We start from the raw sequence: 27,428 nt of genomic DNA, 5'->3' as shown, positions 1-27,428 counted from the left end.
ACGCAAAACAGGCATCTATTCCTCTTGAAAGTTTTTTCTAGAAACAGAAACTTACTGACCATGATATTCTTCACACTTGAAGATCAATATTAAAGGAACACTTTTCAGGGAAAAAAAACAAAATTCCGGTTTTCGACATAAATTACGCCAGTAAGCTTAAATGTGGAAAGCTACCTTAAGTTTACAATATACATTCTCAGATGTTTCAAACCAATTTTTCATAAAAAATCAGCTTATTTCAACATGAGCAAAAAGAAGGAAAGAAAGAAGGAAAGAATAATAAGAAAGAAAGAAAGACAATCAGAAAGAAAGAAATTGAAGGAAAAGGAGATTTTAGAGTGTTCTAAATTGAAATTACCTGTTATTATCAGATCCACCTCGACAATACCCGGATCAGCTCCAAATTCTGAGACTTCACAGGTATACAAAGATTGGTCACTTCTGCTAACTGCATGAATTTGAAGACTTGCCTGTCCAACTAACCCATATACATCTTCGTCAGTTACTAAATTATGGCCTTTTTTAGACAGAATTTGATCTCCACCTGCGGCCTTTCCTTTAAACCAAAACAGCGTATAATCACTGCAGGTGGTAGTGTATGCACAGTGCAATATTGTCTCCAAACCCGTCAGAGATCGCACAATATCCGAGTCAGTATACACTTCCACTTCACAGAGGGACGCTACCTGTGCATCTGGAGACCAAATATAGGTGGTATCTTATTGAACAAAGGATAAAATCATCTGAAGAAGGACGAACAAGACACATCTTGAGTTTTAAAGACAAGGAAAAAAATACAAAATGAAAATGAAAGTATTACAACAATAAAAATATTTCATTACACATTATAAAATATGAATCAGGAGCGGATAAACAATAGCAAACAGCCTCATCCTGTAAAATCCGACTAAAAGTGATGCACAAGTCAGGCCGCCGCTTTTCTCGATGTGTTATTATAGAATGAGTAGGTTTTAGTTAATGTATTAATATTTAACAAATGAACGACAAATACAACAGGTTTTAAGCTCTACAAGATAAGTGTCACGCACATTTCAAGGGAGGCAACAATGATTTGGAGTTGTAGAATCGTTTTTATTTTGCTGATATTTCGTAAGTGTCATTTCTTTTTGTATTTCCTTTAAGGTGTCTTTGTGTTGTTTTCCATGAATGCCAGTATGATACGCTCTGAATTAAACGGGTAAACCAAGCCAATTTTGAATATATAACGTGTATATCAGTCACTTAGTCAAATTGAAGAGTTTAGGAAGGACATATCATACATAGCTTTCAGATTTCAATTGCGCACAATGTTTTCTTCATGTATAACTTTGATATTTTTCAATAGCCACGCTCTCTACTGGGAGCCTTACCATTGGTGACGACGTAACAGTTGAAAAGGGGGATACTGCTATATTGGAGTGCAGCTATACCGAGGGTATTGAACTATATATGGCGGCATGGCATAAGGGACCGGAACCAACGGATCGTGTGAAAATCATTGAGACAAACGGAGACATCGTGTTGGTGACAGAGGGATACGAGAACTGTTCGTTTGTCGACGGAATATCTTTAAAAATAAATAACACCAAATTTGACGACGAAGACACATATTGGTGTGAGGTCCAGGAAGAGTATACGCTGAAAAAAGATGAAGGTTATTTGTACTTGAATGTCACAGAGCCTCTACAAGGTCAGTGATGTGAACAATATTGAAGTAAATTACCTTTGCAATTTTCCGTGCTTTTTGCGCATGGCAGCTTTTTCAACACCGTTGAGGGTGTGGAAGGATGTAAGGTCCTCAGAGCAGATTTCTGCATAGTCAACATCGCCACGAATCAAGCATTTTCAATAAAGATATGTCCAGGATTTTTGTATATTTCCTATGAGTTGCGCGAAGAGCGCAGTAGGGTGGTCCTATTTTTGTATGTGAGAAAGGGAAATAAATATATCACTCGCGCGTGGCACATTTTGTTGAATTTTCACCTGTCCCGCTAATGCCGAGTAAGCTTATTGATTTGGCATACAGGTAAAGTAGTGCAACTTAATTCGTAATTATCCTTTTAGAACTTTTTGCTGTGAAAACCAGCTCAAATTACTCTATTGACATGTTATTTTTTAATACTTGTCAAAGGAAGAATATTTACGTTCAAATGCAGAAAAGTAAAACAATCGCCAGCAATCTCAATATCATGGTCAAGCCGATACTTTCGTAAGCGTGCTTCAAAATTAAGATCACAAACGGTGTTGCTTGTCGATCTTGTAACTGACAGACTCAACATGGCAAAGTAAAGGTATTGTTTGAACTTATATAAAATGTAGAAGTAGTTGCAGTAACATACTCAGTCTGGTCATAAGGATTAGTAAGAGTTTCAGTAAATCAAACTAAGTTATCGGATGGAAAAGTAGTTTAAGAAATAAAGAAGGGGGTTAAGGTTTGTTACAATAAGCATGACAACGTTTCCCACAGAATTTTGACACGTCCCGAGCGACACATACTCTTCGTTATAGTTTAACATCTCACAGACTATGAGTCCGTAAATTTGCCCTAATATCAATTCGGCGAATACTGTTCTCAAATAGTGAGGTGGACATGATCGGGCGGTAGACCGCAGAACTACCAGTAAACTAGGACCCAAATTTTCTCACCATGTCGTGGTTGTCAAACGCCATATGAGGTAGTAAAGGAAACCAAAAATCAAAGAATTAAAAAAACATTAATCAGAATTTTTTTCATCATTTCAACGTCTTTTCTCCTTCTTTGACAAACACTGTACTGAGGTTGCCAAAGTCATCAAGTGTCGGCTTGCCCAGATGTGTCTATATTAAGTGATGGTGTACTCTGTTGAAACTATCTAAAAGTCGGATACACATTTTAGAATTAGAATAGCAATTTAAGTTATTGGGTTATAGTAGAGAAGCGAGTATTTCTTCACGATTGTAGCCTTCTTTATCACTGTTTGGTTTTACTGCCCGGATGTAACCTCGGTGCGTGGCGTCCGAGCCGGAATTTGCTTATCAGCTCTAAAATGACAGTCTGCCAAGTAACCTATATGTGGCGTTGTAAAACTGTAAAGAATAATCATTTTTGAACTGTATTCACGCCACCTTGCTCATATAAGCGTTTTTTTGCGAGATAGCTTATTATCACCATCGCCGAATACGCAACGCAAAGACAACATGTCATGGTCTCGTAGTGAAATGTGTTAGTAAAGTAACAGTTCCTATTAGTACAACAATGGCGTTCATGCCTGCCGAATGGCCGTTCAGATGTCCGTTTGACCGTCGCGATAAGCCCTGCCACAGTCCCGTGGCCTTGTGAAGATATCTCTGTACACTTTCTAATCTTACAGTAGAGTTTGTCACACACAACTGAACGCATGATACTCATTCAGATGCTTTCACACCTGACGCACAGAATCTTCGTACGTGTTTATAAAGCAGGTAAATATCCCGATGTCCCACACTTGCAGTGACCCAGAGTCCACTTTATAGATTTATGTATGATTTATAGAGCCCAACTTTCGTGGTTTCAGTAAAATTGTAATTTTCCTTGTTTTCTAGTAGTTCGTCGAGTTGCTTATGAACAAAAACCCCGCTGTGACTAGATAAGCTAATATCGCTACCTATTCTACCATTCAGGAAAGGTGCTGAGGTGTGAGATAAAATTATTTACTGGAAGAAACATCTGAAAAAACGGACAATTGACAAATTTAGCTTTTTCCACCCTGGCATGTTCCTGTGCTGGGAAAAGCAGCAGCATCAGCAACAACAAAACAACAACAGAAACAACAACAACAACTATGACGACGACCACGACGACCACGACAGAAACAACGACAACAACATTCATTTTTTCTTCATTTTATGTCAAAACCTTACATACCCGATAAATATCTACATTCGCTTCAAACGTTCTTTTTTAATTTAAGACAGGCATATTTTTTCTCCATGCACTTGCTGCATTGTTTTAACATTTTTTCTTGTGTAAAATCATGTACTTCTCTAGTCAATCTTTTCCTAATTTCACAGAAAGCACAGGAAATCGCATGTCAACAGCGTATGTTCTTCATCTCATCACCGTAACATTAGCGGCAATATACTTGTTAACTTTTAATCGCGCCAGATATGCTTAACATCGCAGAAGATCACATTCGACGGGTGGATTATCGACAAAGAGTACACATCCCGATGAAGGAAGATCCAAGAAAAAATTATTCTGATGATACTCGCTCGAAAAAAAAAATTCTGATGGTATTCGAGATTTTTGTTGCATATGATTTTTTATCGATGATATGTATATATTATCTATTAAATGATTAAGTCAGAAAAAAACAAACATTCATGAAATCGTCATTTCGTTTGTTGTATTATACTAAATCAAATTTATTTGCAATCGCAGCTAAAATCCTTAAACTTTAGAACGTCATACAATTTACTATTTCAATATTAACCATCTTAATATTATACTAAGGATTCTGAATCTGTCAAAATCTACATATCTTGAAATTCCTGCATACAGCGTAACGTGTAAATATTCTAAAAAAGTTTAACGTTAAAGCAATTTTTAATTCAGTGTGGTCATACATCAACGCCGATCTATTGTATATTCTTAAATGCCTCTTGAGACAGAGAACTGTTTTGATATTCTGTACGCTGAAGTATTTATTTTAGGAAGTAATCAGCAATATTAGACTCTAATTACATTAAATCTGTATATTTAGGAGTTATATGTCTTTGATTATGAAAAAACAAAACAAAAAAACAACAACCAAAAAACAAAACAAAAACCCCAAAAAACAAACTTACACTGGCATTGTAACAGTGGTTCAATTGTTGACATCATGTGTTTGTTCTTCAATATCAATACTTTTCAGGAATTGAATTTATTATCATAGAAAAAATCATGTGTACGATACGGATTTCAGCAATGCTTGATAAAATAAAACCTAAAAGAATGTTTTTGTTTGAGACTATTTATTGAAAGACACAGTCCTCTGTATTGTGTAACAACCTCTGTCGACTTGCTAATTTAGTGTCTAGTAACACATCGTGACTTAAGCTATGGTCTTCAGATTATGTATATACTCGTGTTAAGGTAGAATGCGCCTCCGGGACAGATATTCGGACTCTTAACGTTTCCATTTTTTCTGCTCTACCACTTTGGAGGTCATATTGAGGCCTTGGAAGGGAAGAATAATCCTAGGTCTTTGATTTTTTTTTTGAAAATCGAAAATCTTATTCTTCCCCGTTGGTTAACACAGGGATGGTGGTCATTTTGAATTTTGAACATGGCGAGCTAGAGAATACATAGGGAATATAGCCGGCACTACAGAAATGAAAAAAAAACCGTGAATGACAGTAAAAGTCTACCTCCCAAGGTTAGGTGAATGCCGACTGTAAATTTTTACTCAGACGCCGGAGTTTCAATTGATGACAATACAAAACTTTTTTGGTAAAAACTTTATATGGAAACACCTTTCATAATAACAGGCAAATTCCAACATACTGTTCCCGTTGATCCTACGGTACTTTCAAGGCATGTGTTGACTTAAAATTTGAGAGCAAACCATTCAATATATCATGGTTATCTCTTACAAGAAAAGCTAGCCTATCTGCACAATGCAAATCTTCATTTAATGGCAGAATACTGCAAATTCTGACAACATACTAAAACTGACTAATACATGTTTTAGGTTTATCTCTAAATACTGTTGTTAGAAATATTTTTCTTTTGTAATCCTGTTTAATATGCTGCCACTGATAAAGGCCTCAGTATGAATAAAAGCTCTGTGAATGTCAAGAGGAAAACAAAAGTGTCATTATGACCGATTGAGGGCGTGAATGTCGAGTGATAAGAAATGGAAATAGTTCATGTGTTTATTACTTAAAAGTGCTGGTTAAAGTATTAAGGTAATTTTAAGGATAAACTTTTCTTCGTTAGTCACACAGATACCACAATTATGTCAAGTGAGAGTGTATACTGAGACGGATATTGTGCGATCTCTGACGGGTTTGAAGACTATATTGCACTGTGCATACACTACCAGCTGCAGTGATTATACGCTGTTTTGGTTAAAGGCTCCGCCGCAGGTGGAGATCAAATTCTGTCTAAAAAAGGCGATAATTTAGTAACTGACGAAGATGTATATGGGTTAGTTGGACAGGCAAGTCTTCAAATTCATGCAGTAAGCATAAGTGACCAATCTTTGTATACCTGTGAAGTCTCATACTTTGGAGCTGATCCGGGTATTGCCGAAGTGGATCTGATAATAACAGGTAATTTCAATTAAGAACACCCTAAAATCTCCTTTTCTTCAATTTTCCTGGTTTCTGTTTGTCTATCTTTCTTTCTTATTTCCTTCCTTCTTTCTTTCTTTTCGCCCATGTTGGTAAGCAGATTTCTGATGGAAAATGTTTTAATACACCTGAGAATATATATTGTAAACTTAAGGAAGTGTGAGTTATATTCTATAAATACAATTGTTTCCATTGACAATAACATTATTGACATAATATTTGTCGTTGACATCTACAGACCCAGTTGAGCCACAAATTGAAAAATTAGATCTAGATCCAGCCGTCGCGATCGAAAACGAGGTCATTGCTATCAAATGTAACTCTACAGGATTGCCACCACCGACGTACAGCTGGTTATTAAATGACTTGCCTTTACCTGATGAAGAACGCTATCAACTTTCAGAAAGTGACAGTAAAATGACCATCCGAAACGTCGAAGGGTCAGATCACATGTCCATGTATACATGCATAGGAACTAATGATTATGGATTTGATGAGAAAACAGTTCAATTGAAGTACATTGTAAGTAAAGTTTGATTCGATGTACCAGAGGTTAGTGTTAATAGCCAAATTTCGGACATTGTACAAATCTAAATATTGGAATAATAATAACATTAATAACAATAATAAAGTACACTTATAATGCGCCTAATCTCTGAAAACAGAGATCGAGGTGTAGAATAACAAAATACACTGTATCATAGGAAGTGTTGAATCATTAGGACCTGAGACAGGGCGAACGAAAAAGGTTAAAACATTTTTGTAAATGGAAATTCCTTGAGGGAACGCCCGAAGGAAAGGGCAGTTTTGGAAAGTCGAAGGTCAGAAGGAAGTTTGCTCCATAATGCGGGGCCCATGTAAGATAAAGATCTCTCGCCAAAAGTTTCTGTTGAAACCCTTGGAATACTAAGAAGTCGAGAATATGAGGAAGAGTGGAGTTGTCGTTTTGGAGTGTATTGATATGTAGATGTTCATGTACCCACACTGTGAGGTTAAGTGTTCAAGGATAGAACACCAATTAAACGCCTTTTTGTAACACTTTTTGAACGCATCTAGACGTTCAGAAATTTAACACTACGTGTTCAACCAACGTTCAATTTTGAACACACGTGTGCAGATTTTGAACGCTACGTGTTAATCAAACATTACATTGAACACCACGGTGTTCCATATCTGAACACATGTTGCACATGAAATGTGTTCAAAAAATTGAACGCATTTACGCGTTCAAAGGGCTGTAACACTTTTTGAACGCATGGACGCCGTTCAACGATAAGTGTGTTAAAGGCTAGAACACGTGATGCGCGCTTTTTGAACACCTTTAATTTGGGGCGTTCGGGGGGGTTTAAGCCTTGAAATAACATATATGGACCACTGATATGCAGTAAAATTATTTTATTCTAAAAATACACAAAACATTTAGAGTAAAATACAATAATTTACTGTAAAATGGGCAAATAAACATTGCCACTTTGTATGTAAAATTTGTCAGAGGAAAATACCAACGGTGTTAACACCCTCCTATCAAAAACATAAGCATTAAAAAATCACCATAAACACTGTAGATCGTTTTAAAAAATATGAACAAAGTAATGACAAAACAGGTTTTACTTAAATATTGTGGATTACGTTTTATGTTCATACTTGTTTAAAACGTACAAAAAAAATCTGAAAAAAGCTCAAAATTTGGCATACTTATTGCGTTGAAAACACGTATATGTATGAAATGCATACTCCATTTTTGTAAGATGGTTTCTTAAAGACATTTCCTCTTGTATAGACAATTGTAAATTTTGAAGGAAAAAAGTTAGTCAAGGCTTCTCTAGTGCACATGGTATATAGTTGTCCACACTAAAGTAAACACAACATGTCAAGTTGTCAAAGTGTCACAGTAAGGCACAACATGCAGAAAGTGGGGAAAGTGGGTCCTTGGCAGGGTAAAACCTATTTCCTTGTCTAACGAAGTCCTTCATAAACAAAAAGGTTTGTTTGTTTGTAATATCTTTAAATAAACCCTGAAATAAATCTGTGACATTTCAAAATTTACTTCTCAAAATTAAAAACATTTTCGTAAAGACCTTTCAAATTCAAATGTACCCTGCTATTAAATTTTATGCAATTTTTTTACCAAAAATGGTAAAAATCACCTTAAAAATGTAGATTTCATCATAACTTGAATATTATAGTAATCCCTAATGTCTTAAAAATATCTGAAATGTCTTTAATGTCTTAAAATTACAAAGTTGCAGATTTTTGCATAATTTGAACAATCTGAAAAAGGCTATCAGTAGAGATCTATGTCCTAAATATCAAAGCTGTTCAATTAGCAGTTTTGAAGAATATTTTTTAAAGATTTTTTGACCAAAAATGACAAAAATTGCCATGAAATATAAAAATTTGAATATTTCATCACAACTAGCACAAATTTGACTAAGGTCATTCTTAGGGACATGTTTACCAAATATTGAAGACATCAGTAAAAGAGAAGAAGATTTTGCCAAAAAATAGCAAAATTAGCCTCAAAATATAAATTTGCATATTTCATCATAATTTGAACATATCTGATTAGGGTAATCCCTGGGGACCTGTAATCCAAATATTAAAGGATTCGTAGAAGAAAAACCTGTAGATGTACAAATTTAAGGACAATGCCACACATCAAACTATTTAGCTGACAGCAAAGCTAAAAACCAGTTGCAAGTACAAGAGACGTGTTGAGCTACAATACAAAATAATCTTAGGTCTGGTAGCAGGCTATGATCAACTAATGTTACAGGGGCGTAAGCTCTCAAAGACGTGAAGTCTCCTTTATGAGATGCAAGCGGGAATGAAAATTGAAGCAGAAAGTGACGGAAATTCAGAGTGAAAATTGCAGAACATTCAGTAATTCAGAGTGGACATTTTACTCTGAATTTTCTGTCGCTTTCAGCTTCAATCTTTTATTCCACCCTTGTATCTGATAAGGGACACTACACATCTGTGAAAGCTTATTCTCCAGCAACATTTAGTTGATCATAGCATGCTACCAAAGCTTAGATTAATTCAGAACAAAAGTATAGAATTCAGTTACTAACCCTTGAAAGTTTAAATCTACATCAGAAATGAACTGATGTTCTCAAGCTTTTTTTCCAGACGGCTACTTGTACACTCATCTTCTTCATTATCTGTACCACCAGCTTCTGTAACAACTGTTCGATTTTCTGTTAAATCCCAACTTTTTACATCCTGAAAATAATGCAACAATAGGTAATGGCGAGATGAGACTTTAAATGAAAGACAAGGGGCTGATTAGGTTAAGGAAAGGGTGAGACTTGCATATACAGTGCCTCTCTTCAATACTAGTACAAAATATTTGCTGCTTCATGTCATCAACTGACTAAATAAAAAGCCAAACTCTCATATGCTGAAACAACACATTGTATACTCTGCGATGTTTAACTGATGTTTTACATGCGATAGTGTTTACTAAAAGACATGTGTTAGCTGTGATTACGCAGCGGTACTATGCAAGGCGTATCGATCGCGCTCAGGTCAAGGGTTACCGCTACAGTCGTGTTGAGGTGTTGAGTTGACCCGTGACCCGAGTAAGATCGATCGATAGACTATGGCCAAAAGTACCACTGCGTATTCACAGCTATAGCTAGTTGTTGGTATACCAGCCACTGAAAGAAAACGGGTTTCTTCACGTAGTTGAGCTATTTCAAGGTACAATACAATTAATTTCGAAGGATAATAATACAGGTGCTTCAAAATCTAATACTATTTTGGAGAGGAAACTTTCCCTTTCTGGTCTTGCTTCCGCACGATCACGACTTCAGGGTGCGCTTACAAGAAAAATGTCGCAACTTCCGTTTTGATGCATCATGGGATAAGAAAAGACACCAAACTTGAACACCAAGTGTTTAGAAGTAGAACGCCTCTTGCACGCCGATGTTAAAATCAAACGTTCATGATGGTTTTCTGATTTATTTTTCAAATTTTGAAAATTTCCACCCGTAATAAACGTGTAAAATTATTGTGTATACTTCCTTTTTTAGAAAAAACATTCTTTCAGCAATTGTAGACCTGAAATATTTTTTCACTTAGTGTGAAATTCGTTACAACACCAAAATCCGTGTACGTTTGCCGGACAGCGAGGCTGTAGTAAATTTAATATAGCCATTGTAAAGTAAAAAACCAAAAAGATCGTTAATTGTTTCACAGTATTGTAAAATTTCTGCGATGCTGAGTTTTTGAACACTTGAAGGAGATGGTTGTTAACACGTCGTGTTCAGGTTTAGAACATAATTGTTAATAATATGAACACTAATGTTAACGATATGAACACTAGCCGTTCAAATTTGAACACCGACATGTACATTTTGAACGCATAAAGACGCGTCTAGCGTCCACTATTTTTACAGTGCATAGTTGAATTGAAACAAGGAGATACAACTTGTAGTGGATACAAGATCTAATAGGCAGCCAGTGCAATTTTTGGCAAAAGCAGTTGAACATGATCGTACTTTTTAGCATTACAGATGAGACAGCGGTAGCGTTTTGCACGCTTTGCAGCCTGTCTACAAGCTGTTGAGGGGGAACCAGAAAGGAGACAGTTACAATAATCTAAGTGAGACAGAACAAGTGAGGATACTAAGTAGTCTGAGTAGTCTGTAAAGAAAGGAAGTGATAGAGCTAGTTTGTCTAATTTACGTGTATGCAGCTTTGCAAATATTCTGCACATGTTCACACATATTCATGTTAGAGTCGAGTGTGACTCTCAAGTTTTTGACGCTGGAGGCGAGAATGATATCAAAATCACCAGAATTATGGGTGAAGGGAGAGATAATTTCGCAGCTTGTCTTGGTGATGATATGAATGACATAGGTATTGCTTCCGTTTTACTGTTATCCAACTTGATTTTTAAGTTGTCATCCACAGTTTGATGGCAGTAATAAAACTTTGCACACATTCAACGGTTCACTTGATTTGATCGATTGTAGTTTCCTTGTATAATTGATTGTCATCAACTAACTTGGAATGGTGATTTAAGGGTCAAGGTAAAAAACAAAATAAACTAAATTATTCTCAATGTCGAACAAAAAGGAATATATCGGGCCGCGTTATGACGGAAGTACATTTGTTCGATTGTATTTGTTCGATTTATAATTGTCTTAGTCTTCCTTCATTTCTGTGCACCAAGACCAACCAAATGTTCCATGGCCACAATGCAGAAGCGATTCAACTGCATCTGGAATTTTTTACAAGATGGAGATGAAATGACGATAATTTGCGAAACAGAAGGCGGAAACCCATTACCGACATTCACATGGTTCAATGGCAGTCATGAAATTCAAGGGGAGTACTTTGTAGAACCAGAGTGTGATTTGGATTGTACCGCTATAAATAAGTACACATGGACACTGCGAAAATACGACAACGGCATCACATGTACGTGTGAAGGGCATCACCAAGAGACGCAAAGTCAAGGAGAGTGTCAGGTTGGACCGTTTGATGTAAAATGTGAGTCACGTTACTTATCAATACCAATCATTTGCCTTATTGGTGTGAGTATTGATGTTATTCCTTCTAATGAGAATCACAAATTAAACAAAGTATATTAACAATATTTTTATAATATTTGAAATATTCAGTGAATCATTAAGATTTAAAGTTCACGAGTCTCGCAACCGTGAATCAAAATTAAAAAAACAAACTCATTAGTATAGCTTTACTAATAAAGTAGAAGAGTCCAATCATAGATTTACTACAGTTTAAATCACTTTAACTTCACAATCTTAACCTAACTTTTACTTTCAATACTTATTATCAGATCCTAAAAGAGAAAGATATTTTACGTTGTGTCTCTATTTCTAGATAGCCCAGAAGAGCCCGTTTGTAGTGACAGTGCAGTGTCTAACCCCGTCTAACAAGGAAGGCGACTTCGTTCTTATTATATGTAAATCAATGGATGGCAATCCATCAGCTACTCTTGTGTGGTTCAATGAAACTGATCAGCAGGAATTGATCAAAATTTCACCAAAACCGGAAGAAAGTGGAAGCATCAAACTAGAATACGACTGGGAAATTACAAGGGCGGATAATCAAGGGGAATTCCGATGTGAGGCGACAAATATTGTTCAGTCGTCACCATTACTGTGTACATACGGACCTCTGAATGTTCAATGTAAGTTGCCACATATTACGTAATTAGAGATTGAACAAAAACAAAAACAAAAACAAACAACAAAAAAGTTGCCCTATTCTTATGAACTTCTATGTTTCTTACTTTATCGTCTTTGATGAACACGATTGTCTCCCCCTTTAATATGTAACCTTTAGCCAGACTTGCTTGGCAATCCCTTTGACGTATTACGTGGCTTAGATTTCATAGCATGTTTGACAACAAACTTATAATACCTCTTATCAGTTACAGCGAAACATGCCGACCTCACAGGATACCATAATCCCATAGTAGATGGTGATCGACTCGTGTTAACCTGCACTTCCGGGAGTAGTAATCCATATTCTGCGATTACTTGGTACAAAAACGGTGATATCACATTCGGTGATAAATATGAAACAATCGCGATGATAACCATCTAAAGGGAGAGTTTCATGGTATTATCACACAGCAGAATCTGACAATTGATAGTAAATCCGAACACAACAACGTGTCATTTCAGTGTGCAGCACAGCTGGAAGAAGTTGAATCGGCGACATCAAACTTGGTCACCCTTGAAGTATTTTGTAAGTTTGCCTGGACTTTGAAAACCATCTTTCGTTGTGCATTGCTCATGCAACGATAATTATCGGTTCTTTTATTTCAACTGAAATTATACAAACATTCACAGTGAAAGTCTCACATTCGACTTCAAAGTTAAATTCATATAGGAGAAGAAAGTAAAACAATATCAAAGAAGTGGAAATTACTTTATTTCGGCAATATGGACACTTTTTAAATATGTTTTAATCCCGTAAGCAGAGATTTAGCGTTTGGCAACTGGATACTTTTACTTTTGTAAGGTCGAGTGATTATTGCTTTGCCGATAGGATTCTAAAGCAAATATGGTAATCTAGTCACAAAACATAGTGAGTGAAAAGCCAAAGCTAATTGCTTTATTATTATAAATTACCATTCTGAGTTTTCACACACAATTTGAAAATTAGATCAATTCAAATGTTAACTATATTTACTATCGTTTTGATTTTCTCTGAATCCGCTTTTTTATAGTTCCACCAAGTGAGCCCGAATGTTGTCAGACAAATATCAGTGGTTATACCGGTCCTTTATTAGAAGGTGAAATTCTTCAGCTTTCGTGTACTTCTTGTAGTGGTAACCCAGCTGCCGACATAAAATGGTTCAAAAACGATATTCAACTGACATCAGATACGAATGAAACCAGAGAACAACTCGACGGAGCACACAATGGGAAAATTTCCCATGCCAAACTAAATGAGAAAGTAAAGCACACCGACAATAGAGTGACATACAGATGCGAGGCCACCAGTGAAGATGTTTTTCCAACACACAAATACCCATCGGATGATATAGTCATATGCGTGCATTGTAAGTCCATTGTCTTGTGTACTTAAAATATTTTATTATTTTATGACTAGTGAGATGGCGTGCCATTCTTTACTTTTTTTTCAAGTTCATTATGATATTCGCAAAAAAGCCGCGACATATCAACTGGTAGATAAAGGGAACTTACAGTGTCATTATTATAATGCAGTGCTTTTTTATCTTTCATCTATTATTTATCTTAACATATTTTCTTTACACAGATGCTCCGAAGATACAGGAACAGGAAAATGATAAAACCGTTGTAGTTTATGAAGCCGAGGATGCCGAATTAGTGTGCAACATGACTAGTAATCCCTCTGCGGATATTGTATGGCTAGACAAAACCAAAGAACCGATTCTTAATGAAACAAATAGTCGAATCATACAAGAAACTACCCAAGATACTTTGATACAAAGCGTCTTAATTCTACATGATGTCAGTCGAAAAGACTCCGGAATCTACACCTGTGTAGCGAATAATTCAATGGTAGAGTTACTCTGGAGATAAGTGTGGACGTAATATGTATGTATACATAACATAGAGTTCCCCGTGTTACTTATATGTCTCTTCCGTGAGATCTTCTATATTATCACTAGATATGGGAATATTTTCGATTATCTCTCTAATAACACACAAAGTGTTACTGTACTTCCTTGCTTTACAACAGCGAATCGATGTTTTTGTTTTTTTTTCCAATAATAAAACATGTGACAATGGTTTCCGTAGAACAAATACGGATTTGTAAACTGTTATTTGCTATTGTGATACATTTCGGTATACGCTTTCACTTACGAATTGAAATTTACTACAATGTTAAAACGATAATTTGGTTAATAAATGATGGTATCCTTGACTCTCTACCATTATTTTTTCATTCTCAGACATGGGTAATTTTCCAATGTTTGCGGCTATTGCAATATCGCTTGCAGTTATCATTATTGCAGCGTCTGCACTTCTTTTTGTCGTCTACAAAGAAGACACGCGAAAAACGAACCGACAAAAGAGGATGGTAAGAAATAAAATCCCTATTCTTCATGCATTCATTCTTCAATGTGCAAAATCAATATTGTGATTCACCAGGTATAATATTGCATCACTCAGAACTAAATGATCTTGGCGAATAATTTTTTTTTGTTTTTGTTTTTTCCCTCCCGAATCATATCGCAGAGACACAGGCAGATAGGTAAGGCACATTCATGCATTGTTACTTTCAATTTACTAGAAGACGAGTCAAATGAAGTTTGACACCAGTTTCCATATATACACGGACGTTAAGTTTGTAGTTACCGAGCGATGTGATACACTGTTTAACCTAGACAAATTCGGTTAAACTTTACTAAAACATTGTATCAATTCCAACGATGGTCCCAATTTTGTTCTATAACGTAAGTATGAATGTTGCTTTCACACGATAAAGTTGGACCAAAATAAAACACAAGGTCTGCCATTCAATGTAAAATTGCTATCAGTACAACCAGTAGAGTACTTAGAATGGTTGAGAAGGTTATACTTAGACCCTAGATTAATTAATATTATTCGACTTACATCATGCAATTGATTCTTTATCGGTACCGTGACAGGACTGTGTACGCCGAGTTGCAACTAAATCGTGAAAACGGAGAATGTGGTGGAAAGCAGGAGTACATGGGACTTGTCTTTCCCAAAGGTCGAAGTAAGCGTTTCTCTTATTAGTGAACGAATCATCAAACCAATATAAGTAACTGCCGTTTTACCATTATTGTTTCCATTAACAGAGTTTAAATGTTCGTTTGTATTTTGCCTTCTCTGCTTCAAATCACTATTTTTTTTTAGTTTGGCATCACCCTCTCACAACGACATACAGAGGTTTACCAGCGTTATTTCCTGATCAGCTGTTTTACTTTAAACACGATTGGAACTAATTTGGGAGAATTGGATCTTTATATTTTTCAAATTTCTCAAAAATGTTAGGTGCCCAATAGCTGAATGTTGCAATATTACAAAATACTCACAAAAACAAGAGCATATCTTGAAAAGAAAAGTAGATGAGTTTACATTTGCAGATAAAACCGACATTTCTTCACCATCAAATTATCCCAATTAGTTTTATCGTGCTTTTAGTACAGTGTATAAGAAATATCCGCTCAAGGAATTTAATTTTGACCGATTAAATTTTTGCAGGTCCTTACCTCAAACTAAGATACACAAAATGTTTTTTGTCAAAATTGTTTGAAATAAACGTGCTTCAACTTTATTTTTAACCGTAGCAGAATATCTTATGCCTCTTTGAGTCACATTTCCAATGATGACTTGTGAATGCTACATAATGTGACTCCAAATTTAATATTATGTCGTCTGATTTCAAAGCTTGAAATCTTGAAGTTGATGATTTTCACATTGTCTTTTAGGTGTCACGATTAAAGACGAACCGTGTTATGCAAATAAGGTAATTTCTTTGACTACGTTATACACTTTGTCGTGAATGATGTAAAATCAGTAAAGTTATTGACGAAGCGGCACTTTCTTAACGTGTTGATAAGCGTCTCTTGTATGAGGGACTCGGTAAAGGTTAAAGGGGCTTTTGTATGATCTTACCGACCGGCGGTGTCGGTCTATTTCTTGTAGGTATATATTTTGTCACGGCATTGTTTACTATTATTTTGCTCACAAATTGCACAATCAGGTTATTAACGCCTTTAAATCTCGTATATCGCTATATTTTTTTTGAAAAGGAGTGTGTATAATCGATATTGTTTATTTACCCCATGAAAACAGGCTTGTATTCAAGTGATTGATAATGGTGATGAAGATAACGGCCATGGTGACCGCTATGAAATTCCGTACCGATCCATAGATTTTGGTCGAGATATCTCAATCGAATTTTCACGAAGCTGATGGAGGCAAACGTCTTTACTCGTAAGGGAAAACGCATTCGAGTGTTGTGAAGATTCTCAGAGGTAAAATCACCATGATGAAAGTCTGCTACGCTTTATTCATAACAGTAACAGCAAGTGCACAAAATTAGTTTTGATTGGAGTAAATAAACTATTGAGAATAAGACACAGAGGGAAATATATAATTGTACAATTACGTTCTGTTCATTGTAGGTCATACCATCGTTATGTCTTTAATAATACCTGATGAGATTGTTGACAATTGAAATTCAACCTGAAACGATACTATTGTAGCTCAAATCCTACAATTGGGAATCTTATACCATGCATTTCAAATGTGTAGATTCATTGTTAAGTGAGAAGATTTAGCAATGTATAATGAAATATACAATATACAGCTAATTCCACTTAAAATGCGAAACAATTTTTTTCGGAATATAACTGTTGCATGTTGTTTTGAGGAGTTCTAAAAGCATTTTGTCGTTTGACATTATTTTACGTCTTTCATATTATCTTTGTCTGTGATATTATCATAATTTAAAATGGATTAACATGTAATTTTCTGTGTTCAAGAAAATGGAATAAAGTCAACGGAAAACTGCCTACAAACTGAAGCCAGATTCATGAAGACCATTCCGAAACATATGAATATTTTGGAGATGATTTATTGCTGCACGAAAGAGAGTGAGTAGCTAAATGTACTGTTTAACATAACATGACATATCTTTTAGAGATTTAAGGGCGCGTTGCACCCAACACAGCGTATTTTGCTCGAAATCACCCTTTTTTGCAAATGTTAATTCAATATTAATTTTAATTAATAATTAACATAAGATTAAAATATGGTTTGGGTGACCATATAACTTTTCAAGCAGTCAAAAGTTGCTTGATAAAGAAGTATTAATTTATGCAAGTGTATGCAAATCACCTGATTTTCTAGCTTCTCTTTTCTCCCAATTTCTAAATTTACAAAGAATTTAACTCTACTTTAGCTGGGTCAAACTTTCTTAAAAGTTCCCCTTATCTTTTTGAATACTGTATAATAAAAGTACTATTTTGTTTGGAAATAAAATTCTTGCACTTTGAATAAGAGGTATTTTAATTTGCCAATCATGTCATTAGGGGAAGGCTCCATTAACTTTGATGGTACCTGAAACCCGAATTGCTGCCTGCCAACTCGGGTGACAACAGAAGACTTTTAATCCCCAAGGTGTTAATTTTCCATGTTGCGATTATCTTATCGAGCTGGTGCTATGATAGGAACGTCAGGGCTGTAACGACTCACTCAATACCACGGGCACACACATATGCTTGCACATGGAACTATGTTGACAGGAAAAAGTGAACTGCCCTTTTTCAATGCAAGTAATCTAGTTTATTCTTTAATTTAGGCTCTAAACTAAGTTTTAGAAATATGGTGAAACAAAATATCGTTCTTCGTTCATTTTCATTCAAGTTTCCTATTTTCGGACGCTTCACTTCAGTAACGCGCATTGATCATATATGCAAATGTGATCAGAACAGCATGGAACGTTCTTTCCACGTGGCGAGATTTTTCTTGCACTTGCAAACAACGTAACGAGTGAGTAAGGACTCCAAGAGCTGCGCGTATCCTGTGACATTACATCTCGTATAGAGCGAATTTAAGTCAATAAATTGCTAGCCGGATCCGTCTGTAAACAGTATGGCCACTCGTACATATTATAAGAAAGGAGAAATAGTAGAGGCAGTTAACGAGGCCGGTCGGCGGACGGCACAATTTTCAGTGATTTAATTCACGGTATTAATTTCACAATAAAACGAATTCGCGAGCTTACCATTGATTTTTGGTGATGTTGAATATAATTGAAAAGAGAGCTAATTTCCAGTGTTCATGTTTGATAAAATTCCAAACTGACGACACCCAACGTCAACCTGTACGACACCGTATGTGTACAACACACCTGCAGTCGATTAGTCGATTGTGACACAGTAAGCTTACACATAATGCAATCTCGGTTGACCCACAGTCCCTCTATCCATGCATTTCTGCAGTTGTCTTTCCTGTTCTGCTCAGTTAACAGACATGATTTCACAGAATATTACACAGAAAACATATTTTATCATATTTGGAGGCACTGAATACTAGCATTGCAAGAGAAAGCGACGACAAATTTTCCGGTTTGATTCCAGCCGTTGCTTTGCAACACACTCGCAGCGATCAACCCCAGGAATTATCGCACACTATCTTCATTTACGATGGGAGAAGGATCACGAAAAACAAACACCGGTTTCAAGATATGATGATTTCTGTCTTCGTGTCGTAGATAGACGCAGATAACATTTGATAGAGCCAAAAACAGCGAAAATTCGAGAAAAGCGTACACACAATCGGGGACTGTGGCATGCAGACAAACCCAAGCTACGCATTATCACGTGACTGCCCCTCGTATCGCGGTTTGGCTGTGCGGTCCAGGTGATTGACACCTTTTACAATAGGCGTTTCCAGACCGGTGGATAGAGGGACTGTGGTCGACCAGAAATTTGACACTGTGATCGACGTAGCGTTTCAAAAGTACGCAAAATGAGACCAAGTAATTGTTTGTTTATTTAGATTTGATCTAAAACCTCCCAAAACCAACAGACAAAGTCCATACTCTTACGCAGAAAATCAACGTTTTCAAGCGTAGACTCCCGCGTAGACTTTCCCTTCCGCTTAAACCACGGCCTCTCCACAAAACGCGATGTAGATCTTGATCGACTATGGAGGGATTGACGTTGCTTTTCAAAAGTATGAAAAATGAGATTCAGTAACTTTTGGTTGCTTTACATTTGATCAAAAACCTACCCATCAGACAAGGCCCAACTCTTACGCAGAAAACAAAAGCTCTGGAGCGTCGACTTTCTCTTCCGCGTTTGAGACTTTCTTCTCTTTGGCGTTTGAGAGAAACAAACGTCGGCTTTATTCGGAAATGGTCGGCTATTCGTGGGCGTAACGTCAGTCCAATGGTAAGCTGCACCCGATGTGAACGTCGGAATAATTCGGGCTGTAGCCGGGAAAGCAAGGATGACCTCGAGAGCGATTCCCAGTACAGTACACGTTCGCAGATCGCGGTACAGGCTGATACTAGATAGCAACAAGTTCACCGCGTAAATTGCTAGATTACATATAGCCACATAGGCACTTCTTAAATGTTATCTCCGGCTTGCAAGACAACAAATATCAAAATATTATTATCAAAACCAGAATTTCGGGGCTAGAGAGCGAAACATTGCTGAAAAGTAGCCGGCCAAAATACGGAAGTAGCCAGTCAATTTGGCCGGCATCCGGCTAAAAATGAACATGCGGATTCAAACAGAGAGGCTTGTTGCGATAGACAAGTAGCCTTTGGCTTTTGACCAGAAAAATAAGTGAGTGTTCATTGATAATTCAAAGACTGGATCCGTTGACACCAAAGTTTGCTCGTGACTTTCATTGCATTGCATGCACCTTTCCGCAATGTGAGTCTGAACTGAAATTGAAAGAGTACGTTTTAGTAAAAGTCCTGTTTTGTTGTGCTGAAGTCCTGTTTTGTTGTGCTGATTTTCGCTACCGTACTTTCTCTTATAGGGGTATAAACATTCATACAAAAATAGCTTTTCGTATGCAAAATCAGGGTACGTTAATTAACTGCTAGTATTGTTTAAACAGCATTTTATTTGAAAGGGATTCTATAGTACCATCGTTTTTGTAAACTCTTCATGCAATTTTATGAACTAAATGATGACCTCAAAGTAACAGCAAGTGCTGGACGGCACTTTTAACGCTGGTCGGAAATCATGAGTGCCGGACAGGGGGGCCATCATCAAGTCAGGCGCCGACTGGCATTGGCCATGCTAAAAGTAGTTCCGGCAGTGCTAATGTTTTGTTTACACTAAAAGATAATCTGTTCGCATATGTTGACATAGAGATTAATCCTCTGATAACCAACTCGGGTTACTCGGGTACGTCCAAGTTAATGGAGCGTTCCCCTCATGTTTACTCACTTTTTTGAGTGTCAGTCTTTCACCCCATACCATTTTACAATGAGCATAGATCATGAAAAATAAAGTAGTCGGTTTTTTCTCCATATTGTCTTTTTTCAAATGAAATATTGCATTTTAAGCAAGTGTCAAGTTTTTGACTTTAATTATTTTTTATCATCAATACCAAAATTGAGGGTTTTTTACCGGCGAAATATACACTTCCTTCATCCATCGAGTAAATTATTGCCACCATAGTAAACTTGAGATTCCCTTTTTTTCTTGAAATATATAGTATGGTAGGTTTCCTCGTCATCTTAGCTGAGAAAAAATCCTTTGAAAAAACTGTTTTGGCGACATGCAGCTCCACCTTAAGAGAAGACTCGGGGATATAGTTATTTAATGTTATCCGATGATAAAAATAACATGACACGTTGTACTTTGTTCAAAATTAAACCACCCTCTCTGTTGCTGAGGTCGTTTTATCACCTCAGTCTGTGTTCTATCAATATTTACAACGCTACTGATCTTTCCATTATTTCAGGCGTAAGGGGTTTCTTCCCTGTGCCATGAGCTGTAATATATGTAATATTGAGTATTTGAATCGATTATTACCACATGATATATTTCCTGTATTAATTTTGAAACATACTGATCTCATTACACTAGTCACTGTATGGCCGAGCACGGTGAATATGAAATTTTATTATATTTCTACATGTCTTTTAATTGTTATTTTGAATGAATCACTGCAAATCAAAGTGATAATAGTATAAGGCGACTATCAAATTATTTTTACAGTAAATGTCGAAGTATGAAGGGCCAAACGTCGTCTCCTATTACTCAAACTCGAATTGTCATTAGGAAACCTTTTAACTAAACCCTTGCTATATTCGTTTCCTCCAGTCCCAAACTGCATGGTGTTTGAATACTGTTCCTCTGGTACCCTAAAGTATCATCTTCTGACTTGCAAGAACGAAACAGAGAATGTTGTCGAAGATAGTATCCTTAGAAATCTATACTCATTTGCCTTACAAATCGCCAAAGGAATGTCTTATCTCGAAGACATTGAAGTAATGTAACAAGGCTCATCTGAAATATTGCATAATTATATACCGCTCTCAACTCTTAGTGAACTCATCAGAAACCATTCAAATGGTTAAATTGAGGTTCTGGAACTCGCAAAGTATCACTTGATTAAAACTGTTTTCTTGCATACGAAATGTGTACATTTAAGAGGACCCATTACCGTGATGGTTGAGAACGTGTGCAGCGTGACTCGCTATACAGTATGTCAATTAGGCGTTTGCTGCAGACATGGCCGTCGGACTGTATGGAAAAGGAAAATGTTAGTGTTCTCGGAGAACGTATCCATTTTCAATTTAACTGTCGTTCGGCTATCTAGATCCTTCATTATCGTTATCAATGAAGACATTTTCATAATCTCATACCAACAGGGATGTGAAAAGTCGGGATTTATTTTAATTTCATGACTTCCTCTTGAAAGACGTCACAGGTGTTTCACATTCACGTTTTTTTGTGTTCTAATTATTACAGTGTGTTCACCGCACTTTGTCTTCGAAGAATGTTCTCGTTGATCAAGATAATATTTGCAAAATAACTGAATTGGGCCTTTCCAGTAAGGTGATGACAGAAAGCACATTTGAATCTGTTACCGAGGTAAGTTCAAATGGTAAAGCGTGACACGATGGTGATAAAGGTGTAGAGTACTGCCGTACAGATAACGTTACGAATTTCGTAAGCTCACCGTGGTACACAACACTTTTCAAAACGGTGTATTTAATCGGGTATGTCTCTACTTGGGTGCCCCCAGTAGAGACAGCCACCGAAGTATACTCGAGTTCAAAGGTGGTTGCAAGCACTTTCTCGGTGCGAGTTAATGGATACGGAATAACTGACCGGCCAATCTTTATATTAATGATATGGATTATGACGCTTTTGCTCGTCGGCCGGCTTTGTAAAGGATGAGGGCGGATTGCATTCTATAGCTTGCAGGGGTGCGCAGACCGAAAAACGACATAAATTAGCTTGCCTCTCTTTCAACGATTTACATCTCAATTTTCTCTCTCAGTTTCAACAGGGTCGTCTTCCAATACGCTGGATGGCATTGGAATCTATACTGGATTGCATATACACGTCGAAGACAGACGTATGGTCTTATGGAGTTGTCCTTTGGGAAATATTCACTTTAGGTAACTAGGTAGACACCCCGACCAGTCGCCTGGCCTTTCTCTGCAGCAGTTGCATGCTGGTCGAGACGTTCATCCCAACATCTATGCAATCTCGTAGCGTAACAGTATGCTGAAGTTTATTACTTCAATCTATTCCTTTTTGATAAGCAAGAGGATTGGAGCAAGTCTAGTAACTAGGAATAAATTGAATAACTTTTAAAGATTTAAAAGAACGTAGGTGCTACGCATTTACAAACTGTAATATCCTGGTTTGCGTGTCATTTAAATCGGATTTGCCTTCTATGCTCTGGCTTTTGGTTGCATTTCAGAGATATTAGCTTATTTTACCCCCGGATGAAAATGGAATTGATCTTCGTTCTGATTTCTGCCTATTCAGTCCGTAAATAAATTTCATTTATAGTCGACGTCTCTGTCACATTTATCACGTTGTTTCGTTTTTGTAGGGAACTTAGGAGAGGAGAATAGACGTACCCAATATGCACATTGTGATTTCCATGCAAAATGTGACGAAGGTAGCATAATCAACTTCAGTCAGTGCTTACGTCAACATTATTTTTCAGAGTCTCGTTTTGAGATAAATTTTATAGACTGAGAGAAAATAAAACTGAATTTTTGAACATCAGCGTCTTGGAATTTATAAAACTGAATAAACCTGGTTTTATTTCTTCGTCTAGGTGAAACTCCTTACAGTGGTATTACAATCAGAGATATCATCAAACAGCTTCAACAAGGATACAGATTGTCAAAGCCAGATTACTCAGATGAAAAAATGTAAATATCGACTTGATTTTATTGCTTTATATACTCAAAGTTGATTTTACATCACTGCTTCCTATAACGAGTGTTCATGACGGTAAAATACACTAATGTTTTCTTATTATACTATAACGGAGCTTGCAATGCTTTGTCTTCATTTAGGCTTTCTAAAAAACATCTCACTCACATTTCTTATTCATTTAGCTTAAAATTAAATTGAAGGTAATTAAGTCATAATACTTAAACACGTGGCCTCATGTATCATGGAACAGAGATGCATAAATTGTAAAAATTCATCACGTGTCCTTGACGTTCACTGACTTTGTGTCTCTTTAACAATTATGCACAGGTTTGGTATAATACAACAATGTTGGCTCGGAGAGGCGGCAGATCGACCAACCTTTCACCAACTTGGCAGTTTCATAGAACTGGGTTATTTTCAGAACAAGGTATGAAATACTTCATTTGCATTAAGTTTTATTAGAAATTTCCTTATTCTTCTCAATGCCTTCACAAAGCGTCCCCTTATTTTCTGAGATCATAGCTCATTCATCTTATTGACGTTGCCCAATTAGCGGACCAATTAATTACCATCATTACCGAGACAAAAGCAAGGACTTTCAATATTTCGACATTTTAATTACACATAAAAATATTACTGATTGGTAGTGTTAAAAAATGAGTAAGTGAAGGCATTTCTACGAATAGGAACACCGTGACGTTTTGCTTATCAAATGTGCCACAAAGCAGCCTACGTGGTCTTACATTCGTTAGAATGCTTTACCTGGATGATTATCGCAGCAATGATATTTCAGTATAAATTAAAAAGCAATACTCCTCTGTTCAACAGAATCATGAAAAAATCTATGAAGACGTGCCTGATGAAGATGTAATATAACGACATGCTGTTCAAATGTGACCGGGATATTGGAGAGAAGTGTAGTCTGCCAAATGTCAGGCCACTGCTAATAAAGCTTACTGTTGCAGAGAATTTAAGCTGTTGCTTTTAAATTACAGCCGTCAATGATAGTTAGCACAATGCAGTGAGACTTGTCATGATCAATGATTGTAAACAAAGCCATGCATTGGAGTTTATATTATGTAATGTATTACAAACAGTCCCTTTTTGATAGTATGTCAACGTCATTGATCATATTACCGACAAGAGCCATCATCGTCTGCTCATACTCTTAGATTTCATTTTAACGTATTAAAATTTTTTATATTTCTAAAGAATTTTCCTATGCAATTTATTAGTGATTACTGTTTGTATTAATTATTTATGTGCATTGCAAAACTACATCGTGAGATCTATACCAATTAATGTATATATGCTACTGTCGAATTAAGTATCAGGCAATAATGTTTTGTATTTGTAACTGGATTGTATGATAATCCAGTAGATGCCAAAGAAAAAAAAATAATACTTATGTCCGAGCGTCAGAGAGCTTGCTGTTTTCATTCATTTATATACAAAATATTATTCAGAAATATATAAAGCTGAAAAAAAACTAGGCAGATAGATATGGCAGCTTTCCATGCTCCATGCAATTTCCTGAAATCATTTATGATAAATAAATATATGGATGGCTTTTAATTCCCGTTGTCAATTATTGTGTAATCTTTTGGGCATTTGCGACGCGATGCTTTTGGTTCACCTTACAGTCGGCTTTGCAATACACGGACTGATTACGTGACGGATGAACTGACAATCATAAGTAGCAGAATTTCACAATACACCAACCCATAAAGTGCGGCGACAACGTACGTCAAGATGCATGATTTTTCAGTTTTGTTAATTTTTTGTTATTGTATTTTCTGGTGTTTTGGAAACGACTCTTTTATTAGGATAATACTCTGGTCTTGTATGCAAACGAGGCGTCTTTCTTTTTGAAGTGTTGCTTTGTTTGTTTGTTTTTTGTTTTTTGTTATGATGAAGTTGAAGTTATGTTGTTGTTGAAGAAGTAAGTGTAAGGAGTTTTGGATGTTTTGTTCTTATCTCCCATCAGTTGGCTAGGAATGCCAGTCAGTGAACCGTATGTAATACAATGGTCCTTAGATTTGACCGAATGGCCTGAGGAATTGAGTTTTGGAGATGAGGCGATGTTGAGGTTTATCGCGTTTATTTTGGAGTATTTTGAAGTTGTTGATGATGTTTTGTGTTGACGTTTTTCATTTTGTTGTTTTATGTTTTATGAAGATTTTTTGAGATAGAAAGAGCCCCAAATATTGGCACAGGAGTTGCTATTTGCTGCAGTCCAGTGATGCCTAACGGTCGTTACTATGGTTATCGTGAACCTTTGACCTTGATATCAGAATACACCAAGCAAAATTACGTCATCCTTCTCAATGTCACCCCCTTACAGTTAACCCACCCTTTTCACACAAAGAAAATTATCATTGATATATGGCACGATTTTTGAATGATTTCCAGTCGATTTTCCTGTATTTTATTGTAGAATGGCTGAACTTTGAGTTTGTAATTGGATGTATATTAATGATTTTATTATTATTTCTGTAAGTATTTTAGATGCGTTATTGTTAGTCTGTAATTTTCTAGGTGCACGAATTATGACTTTATGCTAACTTGTAAAATATGTGATTTTGCGCATTTTAACCACACTGCCTTACAATTAATGTATTTTTTATTTTAAGTAGATCGTAATTGTCAGCTATCACCGCTCCATCACTCATTTTGACCAGCGAGGACGCTGGTTATAAAAAAGGTTGGAGAGTGTAACGCCCCTCCCTATACAGATTGTGTCTCGAAGCGTCCCTCACGTGGCCAAGGCGTGTGAAGGTCATTGACTCAGATCGTACGAGAAGCAGATAAGAGATAGTGTGATAGTTTAATTAATTATTGGTTAAGATTTCAGTGAGAATAATCGAGAACGGAATATTCCGTGGTGTGATCTTATTTAATCATAAGAAACAATCAAGGACTGGCGGGAAAATTACCACGTGATAACTTTTGTAATTATGTAAGTTTGAAGATGTATTTAACTTTGTAGAGAGCTTAGACTAGATAGACTTGAGATCGGACCGTTGACAGTGAACGACACGGTCGCCATTTGCAATAAAGTACAAGGTTGTGTTACAATCTACATCTCGGTGTGTCAGCTTCAGTTACTCAAAGCATTACGATCCAGACTGGTACCTCAACTCGTAATTCCCCTAACTACGAGCGCGACAATAGCTAGATTTCAGTCGTGGGTAAGATCACAGATTAGACTACATTAGGAAAATTATAGTGAATTGACTCGTGGTTTTCTGGCTCTGTTTATGCGTACTTTATATGCTATTGTAAAGCCGCAGGTTGAAAAATAAATGCAATAGCAATCACCAAAGTGTTATTTTAAAATACTATCATAAGCATACAAGCATAACACAATATTGTGTTTTCTATATTAGTCTCTATAGACTATTTCCATGAACCTCACCAGAAACATTGTAACGAGGTATGCTTTGACATTTGTTTTTGTGTTGTAGTTGTTTTTTCTTTCTGGTGAAATAAATTTGATAATTGATTGATTGATTGATACATTTGTTCTGATTCTTGGAGGTTATTTTTTACGGACGAATGTGTCGTTTATGTTGAGAGAGACGAAGATTGAGTGAGGGAGAAAGATACATCGACAGACAGCCAGAAAACAAACCTGCAAGATAGACAGACTTGTATTTGTTTGAAATCTCACTGGGTACTATTTTCCGCGTTTCAATGTAACTATTTACACAAGTTTAATCGTCGATGTATCAGATAG

At 36.4% G+C, this 27,428-nt stretch overlaps 2 protein-coding genes across 2 annotated transcripts; both read left to right on the top strand.

Annotated features, from left to right (window-relative positions):
* Window positions 1–1,345: 1,345 nt before the first annotated feature.
* Window positions 1,346–27,212, top strand: LOC139125312 (fibroblast growth factor receptor 1-like). The gene is made up of 20 exons (XM_070691409.1): window positions 1,346–1,690; window positions 5,942–6,276; window positions 6,536–6,819; window positions 11,480–11,799; window positions 12,154–12,463; window positions 12,963–13,026; window positions 13,511–13,846; window positions 14,065–14,366; window positions 14,726–14,853; window positions 15,012–15,027; window positions 15,425–15,516; window positions 16,232–16,269; window positions 16,599–16,780; window positions 17,291–17,401; window positions 21,605–21,771; window positions 22,256–22,378; window positions 22,800–22,911; window positions 23,586–23,682; window positions 24,017–24,116; window positions 24,518–27,212. The coding sequence occupies exons 14-20, from the start codon at window positions 17,341–17,343 to the stop codon at window positions 24,563–24,565; spliced, it is 708 nt and encodes a 235-aa protein (XP_070547510.1). The 5' UTR covers window positions 1,346–1,690; window positions 5,942–6,276; window positions 6,536–6,819; window positions 11,480–11,799; window positions 12,154–12,463; window positions 12,963–13,026; window positions 13,511–13,846; window positions 14,065–14,366; window positions 14,726–14,853; window positions 15,012–15,027; window positions 15,425–15,516; window positions 16,232–16,269; window positions 16,599–16,780; window positions 17,291–17,340; the 3' UTR covers window positions 24,566–27,212.
* On the top strand, window positions 1,450–14,351 carry LOC139125184 (limbic system-associated membrane protein-like). The gene is made up of 5 exons (XM_070691287.1): window positions 1,450–1,690; window positions 6,536–6,737; window positions 11,480–11,777; window positions 12,154–12,463; window positions 14,065–14,351. Exons 1-5 carry the CDS (start codon window positions 1,450–1,452, stop codon window positions 14,349–14,351), a joined length of 1,338 nt encoding a protein of 445 aa, XP_070547388.1.
* Window positions 27,213–27,428: the final 216 nt, after the last annotated feature.

Source organism: Ptychodera flava (assembly GCF_041260155.1).
Source record: "Ptychodera flava strain L36383 chromosome 3 unlocalized genomic scaffold, AS_Pfla_20210202 Scaffold_25__1_contigs__length_14229661_pilon, whole genome shotgun sequence".
Taxonomy (NCBI): Eukaryota; Metazoa; Hemichordata; class Enteropneusta; family Ptychoderidae; genus Ptychodera; species Ptychodera flava.
Note: the sequence above shows the minus strand (reverse complement) of the source record. Positions and strands in the feature narration are given on the sequence as shown.

Coding starts and splice junctions, on each gene's coding strand:
- LOC139125184 (XM_070691287.1), top strand. CDS start 1,450: ATGGCGGCATGGCATAAGGGACCGGAACCAACGGATCGTGTGAAAATC. Junction 6,738..11,479: donor ACCATCCGAAACGTCGAAGG/GTCAGATCACAT, acceptor CTGTGCACCAAG/ACCAACCAAATGTTCCATGG. Junction 11,778..12,153: donor AAAGTCAAGGAGAGTGTCAG/GTTGGACCGTTT, acceptor CTCTATTTCTAG/ATAGCCCAGAAGAGCCCGTT.
- LOC139125312 (XM_070691409.1), top strand. CDS start 17,341: ATGAAGACCATTCCGAAACATATGAATATTTTGGAGATGATTTATTGC. Junction 22,912..23,585: donor TTGGGAAATATTCACTTTAG/GTAACTAGGTAG, acceptor TTCTTCGTCTAG/GTGAAACTCCTTACAGTGGT. Junction 24,117..24,517: donor TGGGTTATTTTCAGAACAAG/GTATGAAATACT, acceptor TCTGTTCAACAG/AATCATGAAAAAATCTATGA.